The 23,157-nt window shown below is 51.4% G+C and overlaps 1 protein-coding gene and 1 non-coding gene across 7 annotated transcripts in view; one reads left to right on the top strand and one right to left on the bottom strand.

The window, feature by feature from the left end:
- The window catches only part of ZFHX3 (zinc finger homeobox 3), a 511,657-nt gene that overhangs the window by 393,600 nt on the left and 94,900 nt on the right, over window positions 1-23,157 (top strand). For 5 of the 6 annotated variants that reach the window (XM_040707006.2, XM_046899383.1, XM_046899384.1 and 2 more), the window contains one exon: window positions 19,309-22,061. In XM_040707006.2, the coding sequence (XP_040562940.1) occupies window positions 19,355-22,061 (2,707 nt within the window). In that variant the 5' untranslated portion in view covers window positions 19,309-19,354. Of the gene's footprint in view, window positions 1-19,308; window positions 22,062-23,157 lie in introns of those variants that run through there. The other variant, NM_001293088.2, reaches the window with a different exon arrangement.
- Window positions 15,434-15,530, bottom strand: MIR1699 (microRNA 1699). The gene has a single exon (NR_035193.1). It is a non-coding gene; the product is annotated as a microRNA 1699 (primary transcript).

The raw sequence follows: 23,157 nt of genomic DNA on the forward strand, positions 1-23,157 counted from the left end.
CCTTTGGTCCACCATGGACCAAAATGGAATCGCCTTCGTATTCTATTTGTTTGCCCAAACCTCCTGGGAGGAGTAGAAAACCTGTGTCCTACATAGAGCAGGCAACAAAGCAACTGTGATGCCTGAGGAAGACACTCACAGCTACGATTTCCATTTTGCAGAAGCAAAATTTAGGTCATATTGCAGGTCATGTTTTAAATATACTCAGCAGCATGCAGTGCAGCGTGCATGGCCGCTCGGGGCTGCAGGCTGTGCCCAGCTCTGTGGGAGGACAGTGCTGCTGCTGGGGCTCCTCCTGAGGGCTTTGAACCGCCTGTGCAGCACCGGGCCTTCACTGCGAGGGGACGGGTTGGGTCAGCCTGCAGGATGCAGTGCCAACATGATGTGTTAAGGACAGGGCTCCGGTGGGCAGTGCCAGTAGGATGGGCTCTGTGCATTGCCTTCCGTCCATACTGCACATGGTGAATCACATCTCTGCCGGCTGCTGCTCAGGCATTGACCTGCTGCCTGATCTGCGCACACTGCCCTGCAGCTGGACCACATCCCAGTGTCCTGCAGCAAGTGCCCATCTGGGGGCCGGGAGCACAGCTGCGGAGCCCTCGGCACCTGAGCACCAGTAAAGCGCTCCAGCTCAAATCAGTGAGGTGTCCAGCAAAAAACAGTGCCAAACTGGCCTTGGTGACACACATAGAAGAGCTGCAGCGATAATGGTGGAGGGCAGAGCAGAATGTAGAGGAGACATCAGCATCGGATGCCCTCTGCATGTCAGCGGAGGGGTGAAGGAGCAGGAGCACCGCGGGATGCTGCGCAGCCACGGGAGGTGTGGCACTGCAGTGCATGCTTCTGCAGAGGCCCCTGTTGCTTGTTATATTTTGTTCTAGTCTGTTGCTAATCTTGTTCAGCAGTTGCTCCTCTTAATTATTGAAGTACTTTTACAGAGATGTAACAGATTAATCCTTTTAGTTCTGGCTGCTGCCAGAAGAAATTGCCGCCATTATTCTCATGTTGCAGTAGGAGAGGTTGGAGCCAGAAGAAGCAGAGCTCGTCCTGAAGGCCTGTGGTTGTGTGTGTGCTGTGTGGGGCAGCAGCCAGGAGCGGATGGCAGCTCCCTGTGAGTGGGGCGCAACCCAACCCTCAGTCTGCAATGGAGTGCAGTGCCGAGCGGGCCGTTATCTGGTCCTTGCCTCACTGGAACACAAATATTGACTGACAAACAATTGCATAACAAGCAACACAATCATTTTGGCCCGTTGACTTATCTCCCAGCAAAAGAAATAAACAAGGAAAAGTAGGAAAGTTAACTTATAAACCAATAAACTGTTACTGCAGCGGCAGTCGTGTGGCCCGAAGCCTGCGCCGTGGCTACCGCACTGATGTCACCCAGAAGCTCAGCTTAGAGAAAACAGAGAAGTATTTACTGCTTAATTATATGGGACACTGTGGTTGCTGTACCGGGGCTCACACTGCGTGTCCAGCGCTACGCATCTCCTCGCTGTGTGCTTTCCTCACAACACTCTTTTGGAGCAGTTTGAAGCCTGGGCTGCTGTGTCCACAGGAGCCAGGCGGTTTGCTGGAGCAGAAGCATTCAGGGCTGAAGGCTGCTGTGTCAGTGAGAGGTACCTAGAGTGGAAATGTAAATCTGCCAGAACAGATCCTCTGCGTATTTAGGGTTGCCTGAGTTACCTCTTCTTGGAAACACTAATGCTGGGTCATTAAGACTCCCTCCTTCCACTGCTGGAGCAGGCATTTGTCTCTAAATATTGATGTAGTGACTTCCTTGCTCGGACGTGGCTTGCAGCAGTGCCGTTTCCACTGGAGGAGTTCCTGACTTCTGCCACTTCACTGTGCATAATCTCATGCACACGTGTGCACATCTGCACACAGCTGCTCCCAGCCAGTGCATGGCTCAGTCACATCATGCAGCTTGGGCACACGACGTGGCTTCGTGCTTCGGTGCTGCAGCCATCCCTGTGCCATACTGCAGGCTGCCCTCTGCACCTGGTCCAGCTGAAGTTGTTTCTGCTGTGATGTGGTCACAGCTGTCCAGGCAATTCCAGCAGAGGTCCTGCAGGGGCCTTAGCATGCTGTTATCTTCAGGAACATCCAGAATGGTATCCTAAGATTACTTTTTGCCTTTTTCAGAGCTGTGTTGCATTGTTGGTTCTGCTGTCCTGACAAGCACAGCAGTAATTCTTCTGTAATTCCATATCGGTAAACCCATGGAGCAGAGCCTGGGGAGGGCCTCAGCTGCCTGCTGCAGGACAGGGGTTCCCACCTGCCCATGAAGGGCTTCCACCTGCAGCAGGCCTGGCTGACCAAGGCTGTTCTGCAATGGAACGCTTCCTGCGGGCGGCGGTGGCTCCCATCAGCCGGGTCTGTCCCCTGGAAGGGGCAGTGTGTGCGGGGGGAGCGCAGGTCTCCGGGTGATGTTCTGTGCAGCCACCAGGTGACCAGAGATAAGTGCAGGTGCATAACTCGTCCCTTGTGTGCCCATGAATGCGGTGGGTTTCACAGTGTTTGGGCAGCAGTCCACGTGCTCTGATTCACAGCAACATCGGGTGCTGGTCCCGGTGTGTCTTCTGCTGTGTGCTCCCCCGCGCCTTGCAGACACTGTCCTTCAGCAGCTGCCTCATGTCCAGACCTTGCTCCTTTAATCCTGGCTGTTGTGCCAGGGTTTACCTTCAGTGAGTCCGTACCAGACTCTGACTTGTACCATGTCTGAATTCTGCAAGAAGTTCTGAGCACCAGCAGCACTCGATCAGTAGCCCAAGCTGTGCTGTGCTATGGCAGTTACAGTTTGTGATTAAAAAGAAAATCAGTCACTGTCGCCTTATACCACAGTCGACAATACATCAGCTTCATACTCATGAGAAGATCTCACTCAGGATGGGCACAAGGGTTGTCTCTGACTCAGGCTGCTGCCAGAAAGCTTGTCTTGTTTCATGGCTGGTACATTCAGCCAGGAGACTTCACTGCTTGAAGATGTGAAGGTGAGACCCAGGAGACCCTTGGATTCCAGTTTTTAGTTGTTCTTCCAGTGCATCGGCGTGTAGCTTCTAAAGAAGACCAGAGGGTAAGAATTGCAATTACTGTTGCTTTATGATCACACCCAGGAAATTCCCTTCTGTCTTTGGTCCTCTGGGGAATTCAGAGCCATCACGTCAGCATTTGGGCAGTGCTCAGACTGCCCGCAGAGGCCCTGTGGATCTCACAGTCCAACTTGAGGGTAGGGGCTGCCACCGAGATCATCTCCCCCATTTAGAAAAGGGAATCAGTTCGCAGCTCAGCTGTCAGAGCATCCAACTTTACACTTGCTGTGGCTGCTCTGAAGAGAGGCAGTTCCACTGTTTGTAGAGGTCGTCTGGTGATGCTCCTTACTTCTCATTGTGCAAACTCACAGAGCCTCCTCCAACCCCAGCGGCACTGCTGGCATGTGCTGTGCATGGTGCGAGCAGCGGGAGGAGAAGGGTCTGCTCCTGCACCCAAATACCTAGCTAGCCAGAGATCCACAACAGCCTCAGGTGTGCATGCATTTTATGGGTACTGTGCATGTCAGAATGCAAAATATTGATACACTGATTTGTTTTTTTTCAAGAATTGTAGTCCTTGGGGAGGAAAAGGTAGTCATGCATTGTTAGTTTTCATCTTCCTTCTCATTCCCACTTTGTGGTCTGTTAAAATTCAATTTTAATTGAATTTCTTGTTCCCAGCTGTATTTTTCAATGCTACCCTATGCTATTTCTACCAGAGATATTTTAAAGTAGGTTGGAGAATCATCCATAGAATTACCTATTGCAAGATATGGTCCACATCAGGAGAGGAATCAGGTAATGGACTTCAGGAAATGTTGTTGGTAAAATTAAGCTTAATACTTAAACTTAATAACATCCCTTTAAGAGTTATGGGTGAGGAAAAGATTCAGTCGAGGTCTGAGAAGATGTATTGGATGGTATGGGGACCCAGAAAGGCTGTCCCAGATTGCAGAGACCCAGGAAAGGATTTTGCGTCATCCGAAGCAAAGGATGAGCTGTGCAGTCCACCAGATGCTGCTGTCGTGGGTTGGACTGGTTCCAAAGACTTGAATGCTGTTTTTATGTCCCCTTGGAGCTGAAAGATCAAATGCAAGGCTGGCTGGGCTCCAGATGACTCTTGCTATGATTTGGCTCTTGGTTTCACTGGAAAGGAAGGACCTGAATCAAGCTGAGGATAGACAGAAGGACATTGAGGCAGGATGATCAGGATGGTTCTGCTGGTCTGTATGTCAGCAGAAGGTTACCAGTATGGAAGCAGAGGACATGCAGGGTTCAGCTTTCCTGGACACGTTGTTCCCAAGCAGCCAGCGTACTGCTGTTACCAGAGCATGTGTCCTTGAGGGAAGAAGCTCAGCAGAGAGGGAAATTTTTGTGTAGTTTTGATGCTGGAGGCTTGTATTCAATTTCAGTGATGTTTGTGTTCCTAATAGACTTGAGTAAACCATTGGCCTTTGCTTACTGCATTTCTCCAGGGTGGAGAGCTGCTTTAGGAGAGTGCTCAGTCACCCTCTCCAGTCTGATATTGAGAGCTGCTGTTTGGCCACATGTGTGGCCTGTGCTGCAGGTGGGGTGAGCACCCATTTCTCTGCCGTTACACCTGTGATCTGCTCAGCTATTTACCTCCTGTAGTGGAAAATGACCTCCAGCTCCATCAGAAACATACTGCCTGAAGAGATGCTGAAACTCAGGAAGTGACCCATGAAGTGATCTTTATTAGAAATACTAAATACAAGAAAAAGTAAGTTTGGTTGGTTTGTTTTTTAACCAGGCAGAGGATGTCATTTTCCCTGTAAGTGGTGCTTTCTGCAAAGCAGGAGTGATGCTGCTGAGGGGAAAGATGAGCGCTGCCATTTGTTGTGTCATCTCAGAGTACTTTCTTTTTGTGCAACTCCTGGCATGGATGTGCACAGAAGGACGAGGGGAGGGTTCCTGGAGCTCCCAGCTGTGTTGTACTTCACGTTCTTCTTGGCTGAAATGGCAAGGAACTGCTGTTGTTACTGCTGTCGTGAGTCAATTCCCGGGGGGTTGTCTTTACAGAGATAGAGATGGGTGTTCAGACCACGGCTTCTGGGCCTGGCAGTGGTTTGTGCACTGTCTTATCACTTTTGTTCGTATAAATAATGTAAACACACTTCAGTTTTTATTATTTTAATCCTTCTTTGTAACGGGAAACTAATCAATAAAGTCCTCAGCATTTTAACAGGACCATACCTGTAATTATGAGGCTTTTGAAAAGTGTGTATTTCCTATTTTCATTGATAAATGGACCCTACAAGCGTATGAACAAGTGTGCAGACTATTTCCCAGCCTCCCAAACTGATCGTTTCGGCGGATAGCTGACGAAGAGCCGCAGCCTTTTAGCTCTTGACATGCAGGGCGCCAGACGGGATGATCTAATGATTCCTTCAGGCCTCGCTTTCTCTCACTCAGCTTCCTGAAGGCTCGCTCCCTATCCTCACTTATCCAAGTAGTTAAAACCTGGCCTGAAAGAACGTGGCAGGTTGCCTGCTGGTTCTCCCTGCCTGGTAGGGAAGGGATGCGTGGGGTGAGAAGGAGAGTTTGTAAATTAGAGAGTTGTTTTGTAAATTAATTCATTCTTTGTCTGACTTGTGAAGCTGGTACCTCTGCCTTGTGGCTGGGCAGAGCGAGCAGAAGGAAGCTGGGAGGAGATGCCCTGTGCGATGGGGTGAGGGTCCTTGGCAGTCTCTAGGTTTGGGGCCTGGACCTTCTTGTCTGCAAGGTCAGGGGCGTGTTGCTGGATGCTTTTGCATTTCTGCCACCACGATTGTGGTGTTATGGGGATGCTTTGGATCCTGATACATGCTGTGACTGCCCCTCTGTTAGGGGAAGAAGACTAAAAGAAAGGAAAAGATGTGGCAAATGTGTTCTTCTCATGCTTGGAAGGCTCCCAAGGGGCAGCTGCCAGACTTCAGCGTGGGGCAGGGCTTCTCTGGGCTGAGTGAGTTCCTTCTGTTACAAATGTTTTATGGCGAGCTGTTGGAAAGAAAATGGAAGGAAACTTTGTTGAGGTGTAATAATGAAGTTACAAGTCTTGAAGGTGCGCATTGGTCCAGATTATTTTCTGACAGAGGTTTGTTGTTTTTTTTTTTTCATTTTCTGTTTCATAAAGGTGACTTATGAGGGCAGATCTGACTCCTGCCAACTTTGGAAGCGTTGATCGTGGTCATTGTACATACGCAACGGTCTGGCATTCTCCCTGCAGCACAGCAGCACAGCTAGCAGTTGAGTATGATTTATGCAAGAGTTTTGTGTATCTTCTCTACTTGAACCTTGCAAGGAGAGAGAAACAAGCTATCTTTGGATAGAGAAACTGGATTTTAAGCCACTGTTGAGTGCTTATGTAGAAGTGGGAGATTTCTCACGTCCTTCTCTTCCAGCTCCTTCCTTTGTTTATACCAGTGTATACATTAGCTCAGTTGTTGAACAGGTTTATTTCCTTTCCACCTGCTTTCTTTTATTTTTATTCTTTGAGAAATTCTTTAAAGAGTGAGAAATTATCTGTACTTTGTTGACGCTTCACTTCTATTTCAGTTTCCAGCTGAAGCTCGGTAGCAGGAGTTGGGTTTATTTTATAGCCTGCCCCCATTCTCTCTTTGGGTGACTTCTCACCATGCGGGCTGCCACAGGACAGTCAGAAGAAATGATGCTGACGTTGTTCCCTCCCCCAGGGAGCCGCCCCAGCCCTCACCTGCTGGAGAGCCGCCCTGGGTTTCCCGGGTTGGGAGCCAGCGCTGTCGCCCCTGGGCTCTTGGAGCAGCTCCCAGCTCCGCGTGTTGCAGGCTCCTCCGCTGTGCACCTTCCCTTGCCTACAGCTAGAACAAGAAGCCAAGAATTAATTGCTATGTGTTTCCTTTTTTCCCCCTAGGTGCTTTGTGGTCTGATTGGTATCTGGGCTCATTGGACAGTGCAAGTGTTCACTTCCTTCACCTTCCCCATCTTTTTGCTTTCACAGAAGTGGCTGAGGCAGTGCGCCGGGGCTGCTCCTATGAGCTTTCTTGGTTCTGGTTGTGTAAAGAAACACTTGATCCAGAGACTCTATTTCTGGTACTTGTGCTACAAATGGACCTGTTCTCTTATGCATTTCATAGGGCTCTATCTTTCTGGACTGTGCTTTGCTCAAACTCTCGAACAAACTAAATTGTCGGGGGCCTTCCAGAGGGCAGGTGAGCATTAAGCTGTCTGACCTCCTCGGTGACCGGGTGAGGAATAGGGGCGGCTCAGCGCAGCGCAGGGACCTGCTGTCAGCAGTGCCGCAGTTCCACCCTTTGGGCTCAGGCCGCAGAGCCATTTGTGCTGAGCAGGCACTGGGTGACAGTGGGCTGCACAGGTTGTGCAGGCTGTGTGTGCTGTGCGGGCTGGAGGTGCCCCAGGGATGAGCCGCGCACCGGGCAGCTCACCCCGCAGCTCTGCAGAGAAACACACTGCTGAAGATGAGAAAAAATTCCCGTAGTGCCCCTATTAATTGTTCGTTTAGGAGCAGAATTTTCCTCCAGCTGTGTGAGGGCTTAAGGCTAATTAATTAAGTGCTAATTAAAAGCAATACTGATAATGAAAACAGATGTTTTCAAGAAAAGTGAGTGGTGCTGGGACACCGCTCTGCTGTCCCTGGCTCCTCTGTAGGCAGAGCGCAGCCCACATCCACGTGCTGTGTCTGGGACAGCGTGCAGCACGGCAGTCGCACGGCGGCTGCTGCTGTGCCACGCGGGGGTCCCTCCTGGGGAATGGTGTGGGTGTGGGTGGGGAGAAGCTGGGAGGGGGCTGCACCGCTCTGGCCTGCAGAGAAGGGCGAGCAGTGGTTGGTGCACAGCAGAGCTGAGCTGAGTGCTCTCCAGCCCTGATCTCAGTGGGTTCCTGTATCAGTGCTCTGGCCATGCTGGGAGCAGCGTGCTTTGCACTGATGAAAGCCCCGCTGCTTGGAGCTGCTTTGTTTCTTGTCAGCTGTGGTTTATAAAGAGCTGGAAAGATGCTGCCATTGAACAGAAGTCTACCCCATGTCCTGATGAGTATGGCTGCTGGTGCATGGCTCCCTGCCCGGGAAGGGCCTTCAGGGCCCAGGCTCGTGGGCCGTGCCTCGGATTGGCCAGCGGTTGTGTGCAGCTGGGGTTGTGCTCACCCTGTGGCTGAGGAGTTTTCGCAGACCAAGATGCATGACACAGGGAGTTGAGCTGTACATGTTGTGCTTCGGACGGAGAAGTGGCTTTCAGAGGGCTTGTAACTGTGGGCAGGTGTGAAGCAGGGGTTGGCTGTAAATAGTGATGGATTTCCTAAGCAGAACAAAGAATGCATTGTCTTGGAGAACCTGACACACCCTGCTCAGTGCTGGCTGCTGATCAGCTGTTCTACTCCTCCTGGGCCTGGAAGGAAGGGAATGGCGGTGGCTGGTCCTCCAAAGAGTGGTAGGGAGGAATATCTCCTCCTATTCTGTAGATTCTAAATATAAAGGATTGTTTTGGTCTTGCTTTGTCTTCAGAATTACTGACAGGAGTCTGCGGGAGCAGCCCTGGCCCTCCTAGCCCTCAGTGCTGAGTGGTATGGCCTGTCAGCAGTGTGTTGGGCTGATGTGGGACAGCTTTCAGCAGCTCTTGGCCACGTCTCTGGTCTCTGGAGCAGTGGCTGTGTGCTGCAGGCTGCTTGCTCACCAAGTGGCAGTTTTGATCACGTTGCCAGTTCTGCCATTAATCTTTTACCTACTCTGTGAGCAAGGTGGAAAAGTAAAATCTTTCACCAGCCTTTAAAAAGGAGGGAGTGGAGAAAAAGGACTGAGATGGGGACACAGGGAGTGAGGGGGGTGCTGGGGAGCAGGGAGGCCATCACAGTGCCCTTGGGAGAAGATAAGAGGGAGAGGGTCTAGAGCATCAGCCAGAAGCACCGTTGTTGACATGATGCAGGTTGAGGCCAGTAGGACTGCCTTGACTGGCAGTCAAGGAAAATGAATGCTTCCATCCAAAGCTGGATGCTTCCAGGCCATTTCCACCCAAATGGCCTGGAAGCATCCAGCCAGAATAGTAGAGTTCTGCACCAAGCACTGTGTGCAGTCCATAGCATATGGTCCTTTGGGTTCATACTGCAACATAGCTGTCAAAGCGTTGTCCATACTGGGAGATAATGGGACCTGTACTTTATAATTAGTTCCCGTAGAGCTGCTGACAGAACCCTGGAGCTTCAGGCCTTGTTAGAAGTCATTTTCAGCTATGATTTGACAGTAGTGTTAACGTGGAGCTCAGTTATGTTATAGTTTCTATTCCTGTTCCTGAAGCAAGAGATGCTTTTGCTAGAGCGGATGCCATCTGGCAGTTTGCATTTTGCTTGTCTGCTGAAGGCCAGTTAATGCCTGCTGCTGTGTTTAGCTCAAGAGGAACTTTAGGTATTTGTGGTGACTTCAGAATCAGAATGTTGTCTCACTTAATCTCGGCGGATCAGCTGCTCATCATGCAGACACCTGGAGGCAGGGTGACGAGCTGCTGTGTCATCTTCCTTGAGGTGCAGCCAGCATGCATAGGCCCAGCTTTGCAGAGGTGAATCTCCTGAGCTGGGTGTATCTGGATTTCAGTCATCTGAAAAGTAGTTTTCAATGTATTGCACAATAGTTTTGGCCTTAGAGAGAAGAATTCTATTTAACTTCTTAGCAAGGATGTAAATAAACTGAAGAAAGTGTGGAGTAGAGGGAAAAAACAATTGAAATACTAAAGAAAATGTTTTGGAGTAGGAAAAAAATGAGTTTCGATTTTCATCTGACAGAAGGAGACCTGAAAAATGAAGCTACAGCTTTGGTCCCTCTGTCCGTCCGTGGAAGACGTTGCTCAAGAGAACAGCGAGAGCAGGTCTGTGCGTGTGGGAGCGCGAGCAGGCTTTGGGTGTATGCACCATGCTCAGGGGCTGTCTCTAGAATTGAGACGTTCTGCATCCAAGCTTGGAGCTGCAGGTAGCTCAGTGTTTCTGCTTTGGCACAGCGGAGTGGAGGACTTTAAGCAGGGTTCAGGAGGTCTTCAGACAGCAGCCTATCCCCTGGCAATGCTTATTTTTGTAAAAAGCTCAAGACAGCACTAGAAGCATCTTGCAGGCACCCTGCAATTATCATAATAAACAGTTTTATCATCTGCTTGGCAATCAATAATGTGGCTTATGCTGCTTTAGTATCTCACTGGTATTGATTACCTTAACAACTGTGCTGCGGTCAGCTCCTGTTAACCCGTGCTGTGCTGGCGGGGCCGTCGTGCCGCAGGAGGTGAGGGGCTCAGGCACAACCCGGCCGTCGGCAGGAAGGAAACAGCCGGCGAGGTCAGACAGGGCTTTTGTTGGGAGACACGTAATGGCAGGGTTTTAATCCAGGAATGTGAAATTGAGTGTGAAGATTCTGTATGCATGGTATTTTAGGATAGGATTGGAATGTCGTTCTCAGTCTGGGCTCAAGTCCGTGTGGGCTCATAACAGTGTTTGGTAGTGCTTTGTCAGAAGGGGCTTCACCAAAGTAGTGTGTGCCCCGAGGTTTCTGTCCCTGAAGAAAAGGAAATGTTCTTTCTGTAGTGAAGGTGTAGTGCTTTGCCAGAGACCGGGACATCCCCTTGGCTTTTCCTGGCTCCTCTGGGACCACCTGAGAGCTGAGTCATGCACTGATGTGTGGGCACATCTCGCACCTGCCTGACCTGAGCGAGCAGTGCTGTCTGCTGGCTGTGGAATAGGACGTTTGCTCATAAAACCCCATTGATCCCACAGCAGCCAGTGAGGCTGAGCTGGGAGAGCTAAACACTGTTGTGTGTACCGAAGTCTTTCGTTTCAACTAAGTGAACCCTTGGGGCTGTTTTGACAGCGTTGCCTCAACTTCCAGCAGAGCGGTCAGCGATTCAGAACAGCAGGTTAGTAGTAGCTTATCCGTCTGGGGAGGAACAAAGATGACTGTTGGGATCCAGATGGGACTCTGAGATAGGACTTTGTGGGATTTGGGCATACCCAGGTAGTTCAGTCTCGTGGCCCAGTATTTCTCCTAATGGAATTTCCCATCATTTACTGCCCTGCTGATTTCTGATCAATGAAAATAAAATTGCATTGCCTCCTGAGAGGCTCCATGTATGGCTACAGCCTCCAACTGTGTCAGTTCCGGTAAGATAATCTCATCAGGAGAGCAGGAGGGTAATAGGAAATAAAAATAAAACCCACAATTAGCAGGAGGGCAAGCAGCAGAGTAACACTTTCAGTCCTGGTGGTCCCAAGAAGCACATTTAGGAAGTCCCTTCCCCACCTCCGAAGTGACAGCTCTGAAGATGCCTGATGCTGTGTAGGTGTGCTGGGATGCAGTTGTGTCTGGGTATGGGACTCTGTACAGACCCACCGGGCATGTGCTTTGAAACCTGTATTTATCTGAATCGGTGTCAGTTCTCCTTTGTAGGTAGTTAAACTTTCACGAGAGATCTGTTTGCTCTGAAGTGTTACAGGGATGCAGCAGCTGCCTGCTGTGAACCAAGAGAGCATGAACTTGAGACTTTGAGCCTATTGAGTGGAATGTAGTTATTGGCTCCTGGTTGCCGCAATATGAAGGGTTTGTTTTGCCCAGGTAAAGAAAATACTTAAATACCAAAGTACTGTGTCTGGGGTTCATAGCAGGGCTGTGTTTTCTAAGTGGATGAGTTTGCAGGTGCTCTGTTTGTGGGAACCATCTCAGTTCTACTAAGTTTGTCTTACATGTAGCCTACTGGGGAAGGTTTCCCAGGCGTCTGGCAGATTTCTCTACCTGTTTCAGGATTCTCTTTGTTTATTTATTTTTGAAGATTCCCTTCCAGCAGTGTAACTCCAATGCCAAACACTGGTAGCAGATTGGAGCATTAGTGCAGATTAGTGTGCCTGTGACCTCTGCAGTGGGGCTTTGCAGCACCGGTGTGTAATTCAGAGCTAGCAGATCGTGGTGTTTGTCTCAGCAGCGAGCAGAATGGTTACCAAATGACCTCATGCTGATGAGATCCTGCCGCTGAGCATGCTCTGCTTGTGCAGCACCACAGGCTTCCCCAAAGGGTGGGAAGGAGCGGCTGTGCCTGCGACCAGGCAGCGTCTGTTTCCTAACAAGGACTGGATCTGAGCCCTGGCAGAGGAGGTCTGCATGACATAGGAATCTAACTCTTACCCTCTGTTTGGCCCTTGACACTGCTCTGGAACACATGTGTTGTTTGGGTAAATCAGCAGAAAGGAAGGAGCGTTGGCAGGACTTCTTCCCTAGGCATGCGAGACTGCAGACTGCTGAGGAGCACCGCTCGGGGAGTGCTGCCTGACAGCACTGCATTCGCTTTCCGAGTGGGGCCATCTAAGGTTGGCTGTGTCTGCTTTTGGAGTCTTGTCGCAGGGCTGGTTGAGGCTTGGCTGCCGTGGTTTGTAGGAGCTAGCTCTCTGTAGCAGTGCAAATGTGCCATGTGTTTCTCATTGGGTGGGACTGCTTAGCACATCCAGTAACTGGGAGAAGGAATGGATGAACCATCAGCAAAGCCGCAAAAGCCAGCTGGAATTTCTCACTTTCAGGAGTCATTGCTGTGGTTTGCATCCTGTAGTCTCGCTATAAATGCTACACTTTCTTGGAACAGAGAACAGTGATCTGGTGATGTAAGTACAGACAAATGTGTCAAAGATGGTGTCATGGTGTTTGAAACTCCAAACAATTCAGGACATCTCTGTGGGTTAGGTGTGTGTCGATGTTGCCTAGCACGTGGCCCTGTTGGATGTTGCTGCCATTCATGGTTCGGCAGAAGTGGCCCCATGGAGCTGTGGCAGCTCTCATTGAACACGCTACGATGGCAAAAAATGGAGGGGGAGGAATGGCAAGCTTCAGAGTGGCACAAGGGAGAAAGAGTGGGACCGTTTCCCCAGAGTGTGGGACTTGAGTGACTGGAGACAGCAGCTGAGCAGAGCGGCTTGGCCCACGTGCTGTTTGGTTGCTTTCAGAGTTTGGTCGGTAACACTGCACTGAAAATGGGTACCAGATGCGAGTGTAGCTCTTTATGCTACAACAGAGGCTGGAAGCCAGGTTTGACAAGAAATGTTGAGGTTTTAGAGCAAAGGAGTGAATTGCGCAAACTGAAGAATCAAGGAATGTGCAGTGTTTTGAAACAAAATCTGAAGCTTCTGCTGTCTGACACAGAGGATGGAGGTTCCTGCAGGACATGAAAACAAACTGCCTGTCCTACGAGCATGTGAACGACACGTCACTGATAAACCAAGCGGTGGTTTGCTTTGTTTTGCAGGGAGAACTGCGACCTCAGCTCGTTCACCTCTGCTACGAAATACTTTCACTCCGGAGAGTATCTCTGGAGGAATGAGCACGCTTTCCCCAGCTGCTCGCTTGAAGCACTCTGGCATTCCTCTGGATTTACTCTGTTCTCAATGGCAGTGGGTTGACGATTATATAAATATTTTTGTGTGTCGTACAGTAGCTGGCTCAAAGGGATCAGCAAACTTGGAATAATAGTTCATAACAAAATGCCTTCTGAAAAGCAGTCTGCATCTTGCAGTGCACTCGTTGGCTCAACTTCAGCTGGTGTGAAGGACAGAGAAAAAAATGTGGATAATGTGGAAGGTTCACCTTCTCAAGGAGACCCTTTCTCTTAGTTTCATGCCAAGTGCTTGAGCCCTACAGCTTTCAGCCCTGTTTTGTTCAGCGTTTCCTTTGCTTCCCGCTGCTTGAAAAGCTGTTTATGCTAATGATCCTGTGAAGATCTGAGGAACTCGCTGTGCCTATGCATGTGAGCCTGGTGTAAGACTGCTTGTGCTTTGTGCCCCGCTAATGAGCGTGCGCAGTGCAGCGCTGGTCGTGCTGTCAGTGCCGGCCTCAGAGCCGCTGGCTGCTGGCCATGAGCCCTCCATGCGGCCGTCCTGCAGGCCGAGGGCCATCCTGACCATTGGAGGTGCCTGATGGAGCTTCTCTTCCTGCCAACCACTGCGTCCTACCTCAGCCTTTTCGGGACCCTTGTCCCATCCAGGCCAGCCTTAATCTCTCAGAAGCCAGTGAATTCTTGGCATCAGCACGGTAGCAAACTGGTTGGTGAGGACGTGCAGCCCCTGGACTCTTGTCAGTGTGTGATGGAACCCGTGGGTCATTGCTGGTTGGATCCTTCATCCCGCAGCAGGCATGCCTGGCTTCCTAGTTCCCCTCCTACTGCAATGGAGTTGGTATGTCTCTGCTGCACACAGCAGTCTGGCACTGAGCAGCGGCTGCAGAGAAACTCCAGGAGTTTCAAAGCTGGGCTTAACCCATTTGAGTAGGTAGAACTAAAGCTCAGAAGAGGAAGAAGGCCAGAAAAGAGCTTGTTCGGGACTTGGCAGCACAGGCACCTGGTTATGGATGCTCAGCAAACCACATTTGTTTATGAGGCAGCTCCTCTGCGATCAGGTGTGTGCCAAAACACAACTCTGCCTTGCTTGGAAAGGTGAAAGATGCAACCTACTATGTGAAAAAAGAAAATTACTGTAGAAGTTATTTTTAAACTATTGAACTTTGCAAATAAATATCATCATTTTCAGTCTTCTTCTTAGAAGTTGCATAAGAAGAGTCTCAGGATGCAGATATGGTGGATGGAAACCTGTAACTAAAGAGCACTCGTGCTGTGCATCTGCATTCAGTATTACGTATAAATTTTGGCTCATGTATCATTTTATCCTAATAATTCATATCCTGCTACAGAATCCTCAGCATTTCTCTTTGTCATAATAACATCTGCCAATCTTTCTGGCACCTTAATGAATGGGAAAGAGCTGGAACACATATCTTGTGTTTGTTAGAAGGTAAAGCATTTTGTGAAGCTGGGAATTGAAGCAATCTCTGTGTTCTGCAAAGTTTGAGTATGCAGCTCGTGTTACTTGGGAAATTTCAAAAGATCTTCTATTCTAAGAAGTGACTTTCCACATATTTGTGTGATAACAGCTACTGTATAAATTTCATACAGTGACAACATGCTTGTGCAACTTTATCTTACCCTCATATGTGACCATCCTACTTGCTAAGTGAAGCAATGTGTGATCGTGTAATTAAAGACAGTATCAGAATCCATATGCATAGTGGAGCAAAATTAAAGTTGCTTTGGCAACAACATACATTCTGTTCTTCCTTAACTTTTGAATTCTTGATCCTAAGTAATGATTTTTATCATGTTTTTCCATATGCAGTCTTCTGCATGTTACGAGAGTGCTTTCTGGCATGCCAGGTGCTGGGAAGTGACTTGGGAGGCTTTGCTGCTCCGGGTTCATGTCGCCACTCCAGACGTATTGGATGACTGCAACCCGAGGTTCTGTTCTCCATTCCTGAGCCTGGTGCATCTCAGCAAGACATGGTTGAGTCAGTGGGCATGGTGGTGATGGGCTGATGGTTGGACTTGGTGATTGTAGAGGTCTTTTCCAACCTTCACGATGCTATGCCTTGAGCACCTTGCCCTGCCATGTCCCTCTGGGGATGTTTCCAGAGGCCGAGAGGAGCATGCCAAGGGCGGGTGCGCAGGGCTTCCAGGCCCATCTTCACCCTTGTGCTTTCTTTGTCCTCTTCTCTCTTTCCTCGTCTCCTGCAAATCAGCAGCACCTGCGCTAGAGCTAATCGAGGGCAGTCTCAGCCTGCGTGTATGGTATTGATTTATGGAGTGGCTGTTGGCACAACAGGTAGGCGTGTATTTACAAAGTTTAGAGGCCACTGTGCAGCTTTCTAGAGCAGGAAGCGCTTGGGCCCAGTCGCTGGCTGTGCTTGTGTGAGCCACGTCTTCTGTGCAGCCCCGGCACAAAGCCTGGGATCAGAGAGCCGGCTGTGTGCTGCAGGCGGGCCGCGAGGAGCAGACCCCGCTCGTGGCAGCGCTATGCACTGCGGGAAGAGCGGGGGGGGCCGCCTGGGTGTCTTCCAGGGTAATGGCCGTGGATGTAATGCATCTGCTTGTATCTTTTCCCTGTCCTCAGCACCCTTTTTTCATGGTGCCATGTGGGTCATTAGCAGAGGGAACAGTTTCTCACTGTCTCTTTCTCCTTTTGTTTTCCTCCTTCCTCATTGCTTCCAGTCTTGGTTTACTGCCAAACAGCCTCTTGTGAAAGGGCCGCCTAATTAACCCTGTGCTAATTAACAATTTAAAATTACACAGCACGGCTGTTCATATTTAATTCTCGGGAAGCCTGGGCAACAGCAGGAACCCCTCCTCCTGCTGTCTCCCTCCGCCACCGCCCGGGGGGAGCGCGGGGCCGCCCCGAGCTGCGGCCACTGCTGGGAGCAGCGTGGCTGAAAGATGGCATTTGTGGTGTGTGCAGGGAGATGGGGCTGGGGGAGCCAAGGGCAGCATGGGGTCACTCTGCCTGCCTTCCGTCGCAGCGCGGCTGCCAGCAAAGCGGCCATGGTTGGAAGCAGCGCCTGGTGACAGTGTGGGGCATCGGGACACAGGGCCGTCTGGCCGTAGGACACCGCAGCACCGTGTCTGCTGCCCTGTCTTGGGGCCCTGGGCCACTGCAGCCTGCCTTTAGAGTGCCATCCGCCGGACCCCAGCTTGCTGGGGGGGCTGCGGGGACAGAGCAGGCCCGGCGTGCTGCCTGCAGCCCGTGGGGCGGTGTGGGACTGGGGGCGGCTATGGGGTGTGGGGCCGAGTGGGGACCGAGGGAGAGCTCTCCCCACTGCCCGGCGCAGGAGCATGGGGAGTCTGCGGCGCTCGGGCTGCTCTCTCTGTAACTGGAGTTCATTGATTTTACGGGAAACCGTGTTTACAGACAGAGTGCTGATCGACCTGACGAGTTGACTTCTGCCTTCTTAAGTAAGAACTACCTTTTCTTATTGACTGGCTGATAAACAGCGTGAGGTGGGAGGGGGGCATGCAGCGTGTGTGTCGGGGCTGTCCTCAGCACTCTGCTGTCTGTCTGGGTCACCTGGGGATGGCCTGGGGACAGGCGGGAGGCAGAGCCCGTGACAGCAAGCTGACGGCATTGTACTGCCGCTCAAAGCTTGGTTTGCTTAAAAACTGAATTGTTCTTTTCAGTTCAGAGAAACAGATAATACGTAGGGTTCACAATTGAATGGAAATAAATCTGTGCCTTCTCCTGTGGCACCGCTCTCTGGGAGTAGCTCTGGAGATGAAATGATGGGCAGGAGGTGCGGGGCTGTGTGTGGGGCTCTGCAAAGGGTTCTGTGTGGGGCTCTGTTGTGGGGCCGTGCTGCACCTGCTGAGGGCTGCATGCTGATCCCCCACAGCCGCACCTCCTGCACTGGTTAACTTGCAGTGGGGGGAGACACGTTAAGGCCACCCACGGCAGCAAAGCCCACCAATTAATTGGTAAGCGTTTGCAGGTTTGCCTGGCCTGGCCTGGCTGGGAGAAGAGATCAGCTTTCTTGTCAATAAACAAGTCCCCAGTGCAGCATCAAAGCCACAGTCCTTTATCAATCGCGGCCTCCACTTCCCGCATGTTCCTGTAACTTACCAAGCATTTATGACATTGATTTTGCAATCAGGCTGTTAACCCTCCCGCCCCACCAGCCCTGCTGGCCCTTTTGGCCCTGCTGTCAGTCAGGCGTCTTCTGCCAGTCGGGAGTTCTTGGTACTGCAGATGCTCAGGTTTGTGTTGTGTCACATCTGCACGTGTTCCCAGGGAGCTTGCTGTGCTTTGCAGTTCTACTGACTGCTCAATGATGATTTTTATTGTATTTTATTTTAATTTCTACTTTTCTAACACAACAGACTTGCTTGTCCAGGCTGGTAAACTGCATGTTGTTTTGTCTGGATGTTTTGAAAGTGAGGTGCTCTTTTTCCACATTGTTTTGAAGTCTGCATAGGTACTCCCATCAGTGTTCTTTGCAGAAACACAAGGCTTATGGAGTTTGGCTTTAGTTAGTTTTTCACCCAATATGAGTTTGTTTCAGTTTGATTTGGATGACAGTCCTCAAGGCAGAAGGTAGCGGTGAGGTGGAGAGGATGTGTCATGTTGTGGGAACATTAATACACAGCCTCAGTGCGGAAGAATCCGGGATCGGTTTAAAGTGAGCATGTAGCAAAGGACAGATTTTCAGTGGGAGAGCAAAAGCTGTGAGAGAGCATCATGTTAGCTAAGGTAAGCAAAACAGCACGTCAGACAACTGAGCTTTTTGGCAACAGAACTAGTGTTCCTCTTCTCAATTCAGTGCAACCTCTTGCTGATCTGTGGTCTGCATTACCATGCTCCAGCTCACAGCAGTAGCATTTTTGGGGACGTAATCTCACAGGCCTGTTAACTGTAGGAAGGCGTTCTGCCCAGGCTCCGTTAGGATTGCAGTGCAGGAGGCAACGTCAGGATGTGGCAAGTGGAGCTGTGACATTGGGTGTGTAGCCTGTGCTCAGCGGCTCCCGGCCGCGGGGAATTGTGCAGGTCTCGTATTTGGTGGAGGAGCAATAGCGGTAGGGCGGCCATCCTTCGCGAGGACTCACATCGTCTGTTTGTGTCCGGGGGCTTGGGAGAGGCGGGCTGTGCACCCGCCGTGCCCTGCAGGATCTCTGGGAGCTTCCTGGGGCGTGTGGGGCTGACCACTTTCCAGTCCTCAGGATGGACCCTTGTCAGATCTGGAATTTCCTGTTTGGTTTCTCTCCTGACTCTCCTTTTAAACTCTGTCCAGAGCACAGCAATTAAATCTCCTGTGCATACTAAATGCTGTAACTCTGAAATTCTTGAGAGTTGAGTCTGGGTCTCGTGATCTGCCACAGAGGTCCGTGTGTGCAGCTGAACTGGAGATGTTAGCTGTGCTCCCAGAGCTGCTAACAGAGGGGAATTGCCCAAAAACTTAGTTAGAGTTAGGAAGCTTCAGATAAGGGAGAATAATTTTTGCCAAGTTTTAAAGCTCCAGCGCTGTTCTTTTATAGCATCCCAACTCAGTTTTTCTCAGAAAATTTTCTGTAATTTGTTTTGAAGATCTCTCTGAGGTTGAAAGTGTTGGGTGTGGCAGTGCAGCTCCTGCAGTCTGCCTGTTCCCCCCCCAGGGAAGGACTGAGGGGTTCTCCACACCTCCAGGTCTCTTTGATCAGCCTCTTGCCTTTCCTGCTCCCATCCGTGGCTGCAGAAGCCTGGTGGGGGCAAGCACGTGTTAGTTTCTGTCGCTCATTTCCTGTGGTTGCACACCCGGTGCTGCATTAGCAGCCTACACAGGGCCTTCTGTCCCCAGAGCTCTTCTGGGGCACTGGTTCTTGTGCCGTCCCCTGCAGTCCCAAAGAGCAGGATGCCCATGGCATCTGTGGTGCGTGGTCTTTATGGAACTGCCTTCTCTCTGACTCACCCGCCTCTCTTCCTCTCTCCCCGCCTGCAGGTCCCAGCCGTACCGGGTGCAATGAGCGCTCCGTGCCGGCCCTGCCATGGAAGGCTGTGACTCGCCCGTCATCCCCGGGAAGGACAATGGGTGCGGCATCCCTCAGCACCAGCAATGGACTGATCTCAGCAGCACCCACCTCCCCGACACGGCTGGCAGCATGGAGCAGCCCGCGGCGGAGAGCTGCGGCCCCCTGGACAGCCTGAGGGTCCCTTTCCCTGAGCGCGTCCCTGAGAGCAGCTCCGTGGCTGGCCCCGGTGCCGAGCCCGCCAGCAAGGAGGTGAGCTGCGGGCAGTGCGCGGCCTCCTTTGCCGGCCTGCAGAGCTACATGGAGCACCGCTGCACCAGCGCCCGCCCACCCCCGCCACTGAGGGGGGAGAGCGGGAGCGAGAGCAGCGAGGACGGGGACGAGGAGAGCGATGTGGAGAACCTGGCCGGCGAGATTGTCTACCAGCCGGACGGCTCGGCCTACATCGTGGAGAGCCTCAGCCAGCTGGTGCAGAGTGGGGCCGCCTGCGGCAGCGGGGCTCTCCCCTCGCTGCTCCCGAACTCTCTCTCCAAGCAGGGGGAGCCCTCCGGCGCCGCCCCCGTCTACCCACAGATCATCAACACCTTCCACATAGCCTCATCCTTCGGGAAGTGGTTTGAGGGCTCAGACCAGACCTTCCCGAATACCTCAGCCCTGGCGGGCATCAGCCCCGTCCTGCACAGCTTCCGCGTCTTCGATGTGCGACACAAAAGCAACAAGGATTACCTGAACAGCGATGGTTCTGCCAAAAGCTCCTGCGTATCCAAAGATGTTCCCAACAATGTGGACCTGTCCAAATTTGATGGCTTTGTGCTCTACGGGAAGAGGAAGCCCATCCTGATGTGTTTCTTGTGCAAGCTCTCCTTTGGGTATGTCCGCTCGTTCGTGACCCACGCGGTGCACGACCACCGAATGACTCTGAGTGAGGAGGAGCGGAAAATTCTTAGCAATAAGAACATCTCCGCTATCATCCAAGGGATAGGCAAAGACAAGGAACCTCTCGTCAGCTTTCTGGAACCAAAAAACAAAACCTTTCAGCACCCTCTTGTTTCCACAGCTAACCTCATAGGCCCTGGACACAGTTTTTATGGTAAATTCAGTGGCATTCGCATGGAAGGCGAGCAGGCCCTGCAGGCCGGGCCGGCCGGCGGAGCGGAGCCGCCGCCTTCAGGCGTCCTGGCCCCCGGTGCGCTCCTCAACCTGGGTGGGCTGACCAGCTCGGCTCTGAAGACTCCAATTACCTCAGTCCCCCTGGGCCCGCTGGCTTCCAGTCCCACCAAATCCTCCGAGGGGAAGGACCCTGGGGTGGCAGAGGGGGAGAAGCAAGAGGGGGGTGACCAGGACAGCCTCTCAGAGAAGGCAGAGCCCATCGAAGAGGTGGAGGAGGAGGAAGAAGAGGAGGTGGAGGAGGAGGAGGAGGAAGAAGAGGAGGAGGAAGAGGAAGAAGACGAGGATGATGAGGGTTGCAAAGGACTGTTTCCAAGTGAGTTGGAGGATGAACTGGAGGACAGGCCCCAGGAGGACCCTGGGGCTGTGGCAGGTGGCAGCAGCAGCAGCAGCAGCAAAAAGGACCTTGCTCTCTCAAACCAAAGCATTTCTAACTCTCCCTTAATGCCTAACGTGCTCCAGACCCTGTCACGGGGCACAGCTTCTACTAGTTCTAATTCTGCTTCTTCCTTTGTCTTTGATGGTGCAAACAGGAGGAATCACTTAAGCTTTAACAATGAGGGCGGCGGAGCCAATGTGGCAGAGGGCAGCAGGAGGCTGGACTTTATCGATGAAAGTGCCAATAAAGACAATGCCACAGCACCAGAACCAAATGAGAGCACAGAGGGCGAGGACGGGAGCTACATCTCCCATCACCAGCATGCTGGCCCCCTCTGTGAACTTGGGGGTGGGGAGTGCCCCTCGGGGAGCGGCGTGGAGTGCCCAAAGTGTGACACGGTCCTGGGCTCCTCGCGGTCGCTGGGTGGCCACATGACTATGATGCATTCTCGCAACTCATGTAAGACACTCAAGTGTCCCAAGTGCAATTGGCACTACAAGTACCAGCAGACGCTTGAGGCGCACATGAAGGAGAAACATCCTGAGCCGGGGGGCTCCTGTGTCTACTGCAAAAGTGGGCAGCCGCACCCACGGCTGGCACGGGGTGAGAGCTACACCTGTGGTTACAAGCCCTTCCGCTGCGAGGTCTGTAACTACTCCACTACTACCAAAGGCAACCTCAGTATTCATATGCAGTCTGACAAGCATCTCAACAACATGCAAAACCTGCAGAACGGAGGGGGGGAGCAAGTCTTCAGCCACACTGCTGGGGCGGCAGCAGCGGCTGCAGCAGCCGCGGCCGCTGCGGCCGCAAACATTGGCAGCACCTGTGGGGCCCCCTCCCCCACCAAACCAAAAACCAAACCCACGTGGCGGTGTGAGGTGTGCGACTATGAGACCAACGTAGCCAGAAACCTTCGTATTCACATGACCAGTGAGAAGCACATGCACAACATGATGCTGCTTCAGCAAAACATGTCCCAGATCCAACACAACCGGCACCTGGGCCTCGGTAGCCTGCCGTCCCCCGCCGAGGCCGAGCTGTACCAGTACTACCTGGCACAGAACATGAACCTTCCCAACCTGAAGATGGATAGCACTTCCTCAGATGCGCAGTTCATGATGGGTGGATTCCAGCTTGATCCCACCAATCCCATGGCAGCAATGGCTCCATCTCTAGGTGAGATTGAAGGGTTTTCCACTGTTCCTGTGTGTAAGGGAAGAGTTGTGTTTGTGCCACGGGCTTTGTTCTGTCTCTGCAACTCACGGTGAAGTGCAGCTGCAGTGCAGTGGATTGCCTGTGTGTTGACCAAGGATGGAGCCTGCACAGTAGGGACGGAGCGGAGAATTCTTTTCTGTATTCTGCCACAACGTTTTGTCATCCTAGGAAAGCATGTCACTTTTTTTGATTCATTTTGTGAAAGTCCTGGAAGGAAGGTAATAGAACAGTAGTTACTCATTGCAGCTAAGTGCAACTGCAGTCAGGACGCTTCACTGCGTTGCCTGATGGTTTGGGCTTGGTTTGGTGAGGGACGTGGGCACTATTCGGGTGACTTTGTGAGCTGCTAGCACTCCCAGAGCTGGAGGCTGAGGTGTTGCACTGCGTGTTGTGTTGCCCTGAGGAGAAAAGGTAAGCGTGTTTTGAGAGTTGTGGTGAGTTTGGTAGATGTCCCTCTGCTGAAGAAACTCAGCTCAAACCATCCCTCTGACACCAGCATGATAGGCAAGATTTGAGGCCTGACCAGAGGAGAGTCATTAAACGAAAGAGGAGTGGCTACAGGGAGGGAAGATTATTTCTCTCATCAACTGACAAAAGCACTTTGAAATAAATTACTAAATGTGTTTTTTCCTGACAGCAAGCATTCATCATGTTTGTGTTGGCACTGTGGGGGGCACACCCTTATCCCCACAGTTTAGCCCAAGAATTAGAATAGGGTAGGGAATAAGTTCCTGGCAAGTTCCTCCACCAAGCTGCTTTTATGTCCCCTGAGACTGACAGCAGCCACTGCAGCGCTCTGTAACAGTTCTGCTTTCACGGTAGAGTCCCACACAGCGCTTAGGGGATGACAGATGGAAATGACTTATTTCTGCATTGTTTTTGCTGTTGCTGAGGGTTTTTCACAGTGCCTTGAGAAAGTACGTGAAAAGAAATCTGCCACTTACCTGCCTTCCTTTGAACTAATTTATTTGTGCTGCTCTCTGCCCTCTCTGACCTTGTCCATCCATTGATGCTATTATTACTGATGCACTACATTACTGGTTCATTGGTCTCATGC

This window comes from Gallus gallus, chromosome 11, assembly GCF_016699485.2.
Source record: "Gallus gallus isolate bGalGal1 chromosome 11, bGalGal1.mat.broiler.GRCg7b, whole genome shotgun sequence".
NCBI classification, from domain to species: Eukaryota; Metazoa; Chordata; class Aves; order Galliformes; family Phasianidae; genus Gallus; species Gallus gallus.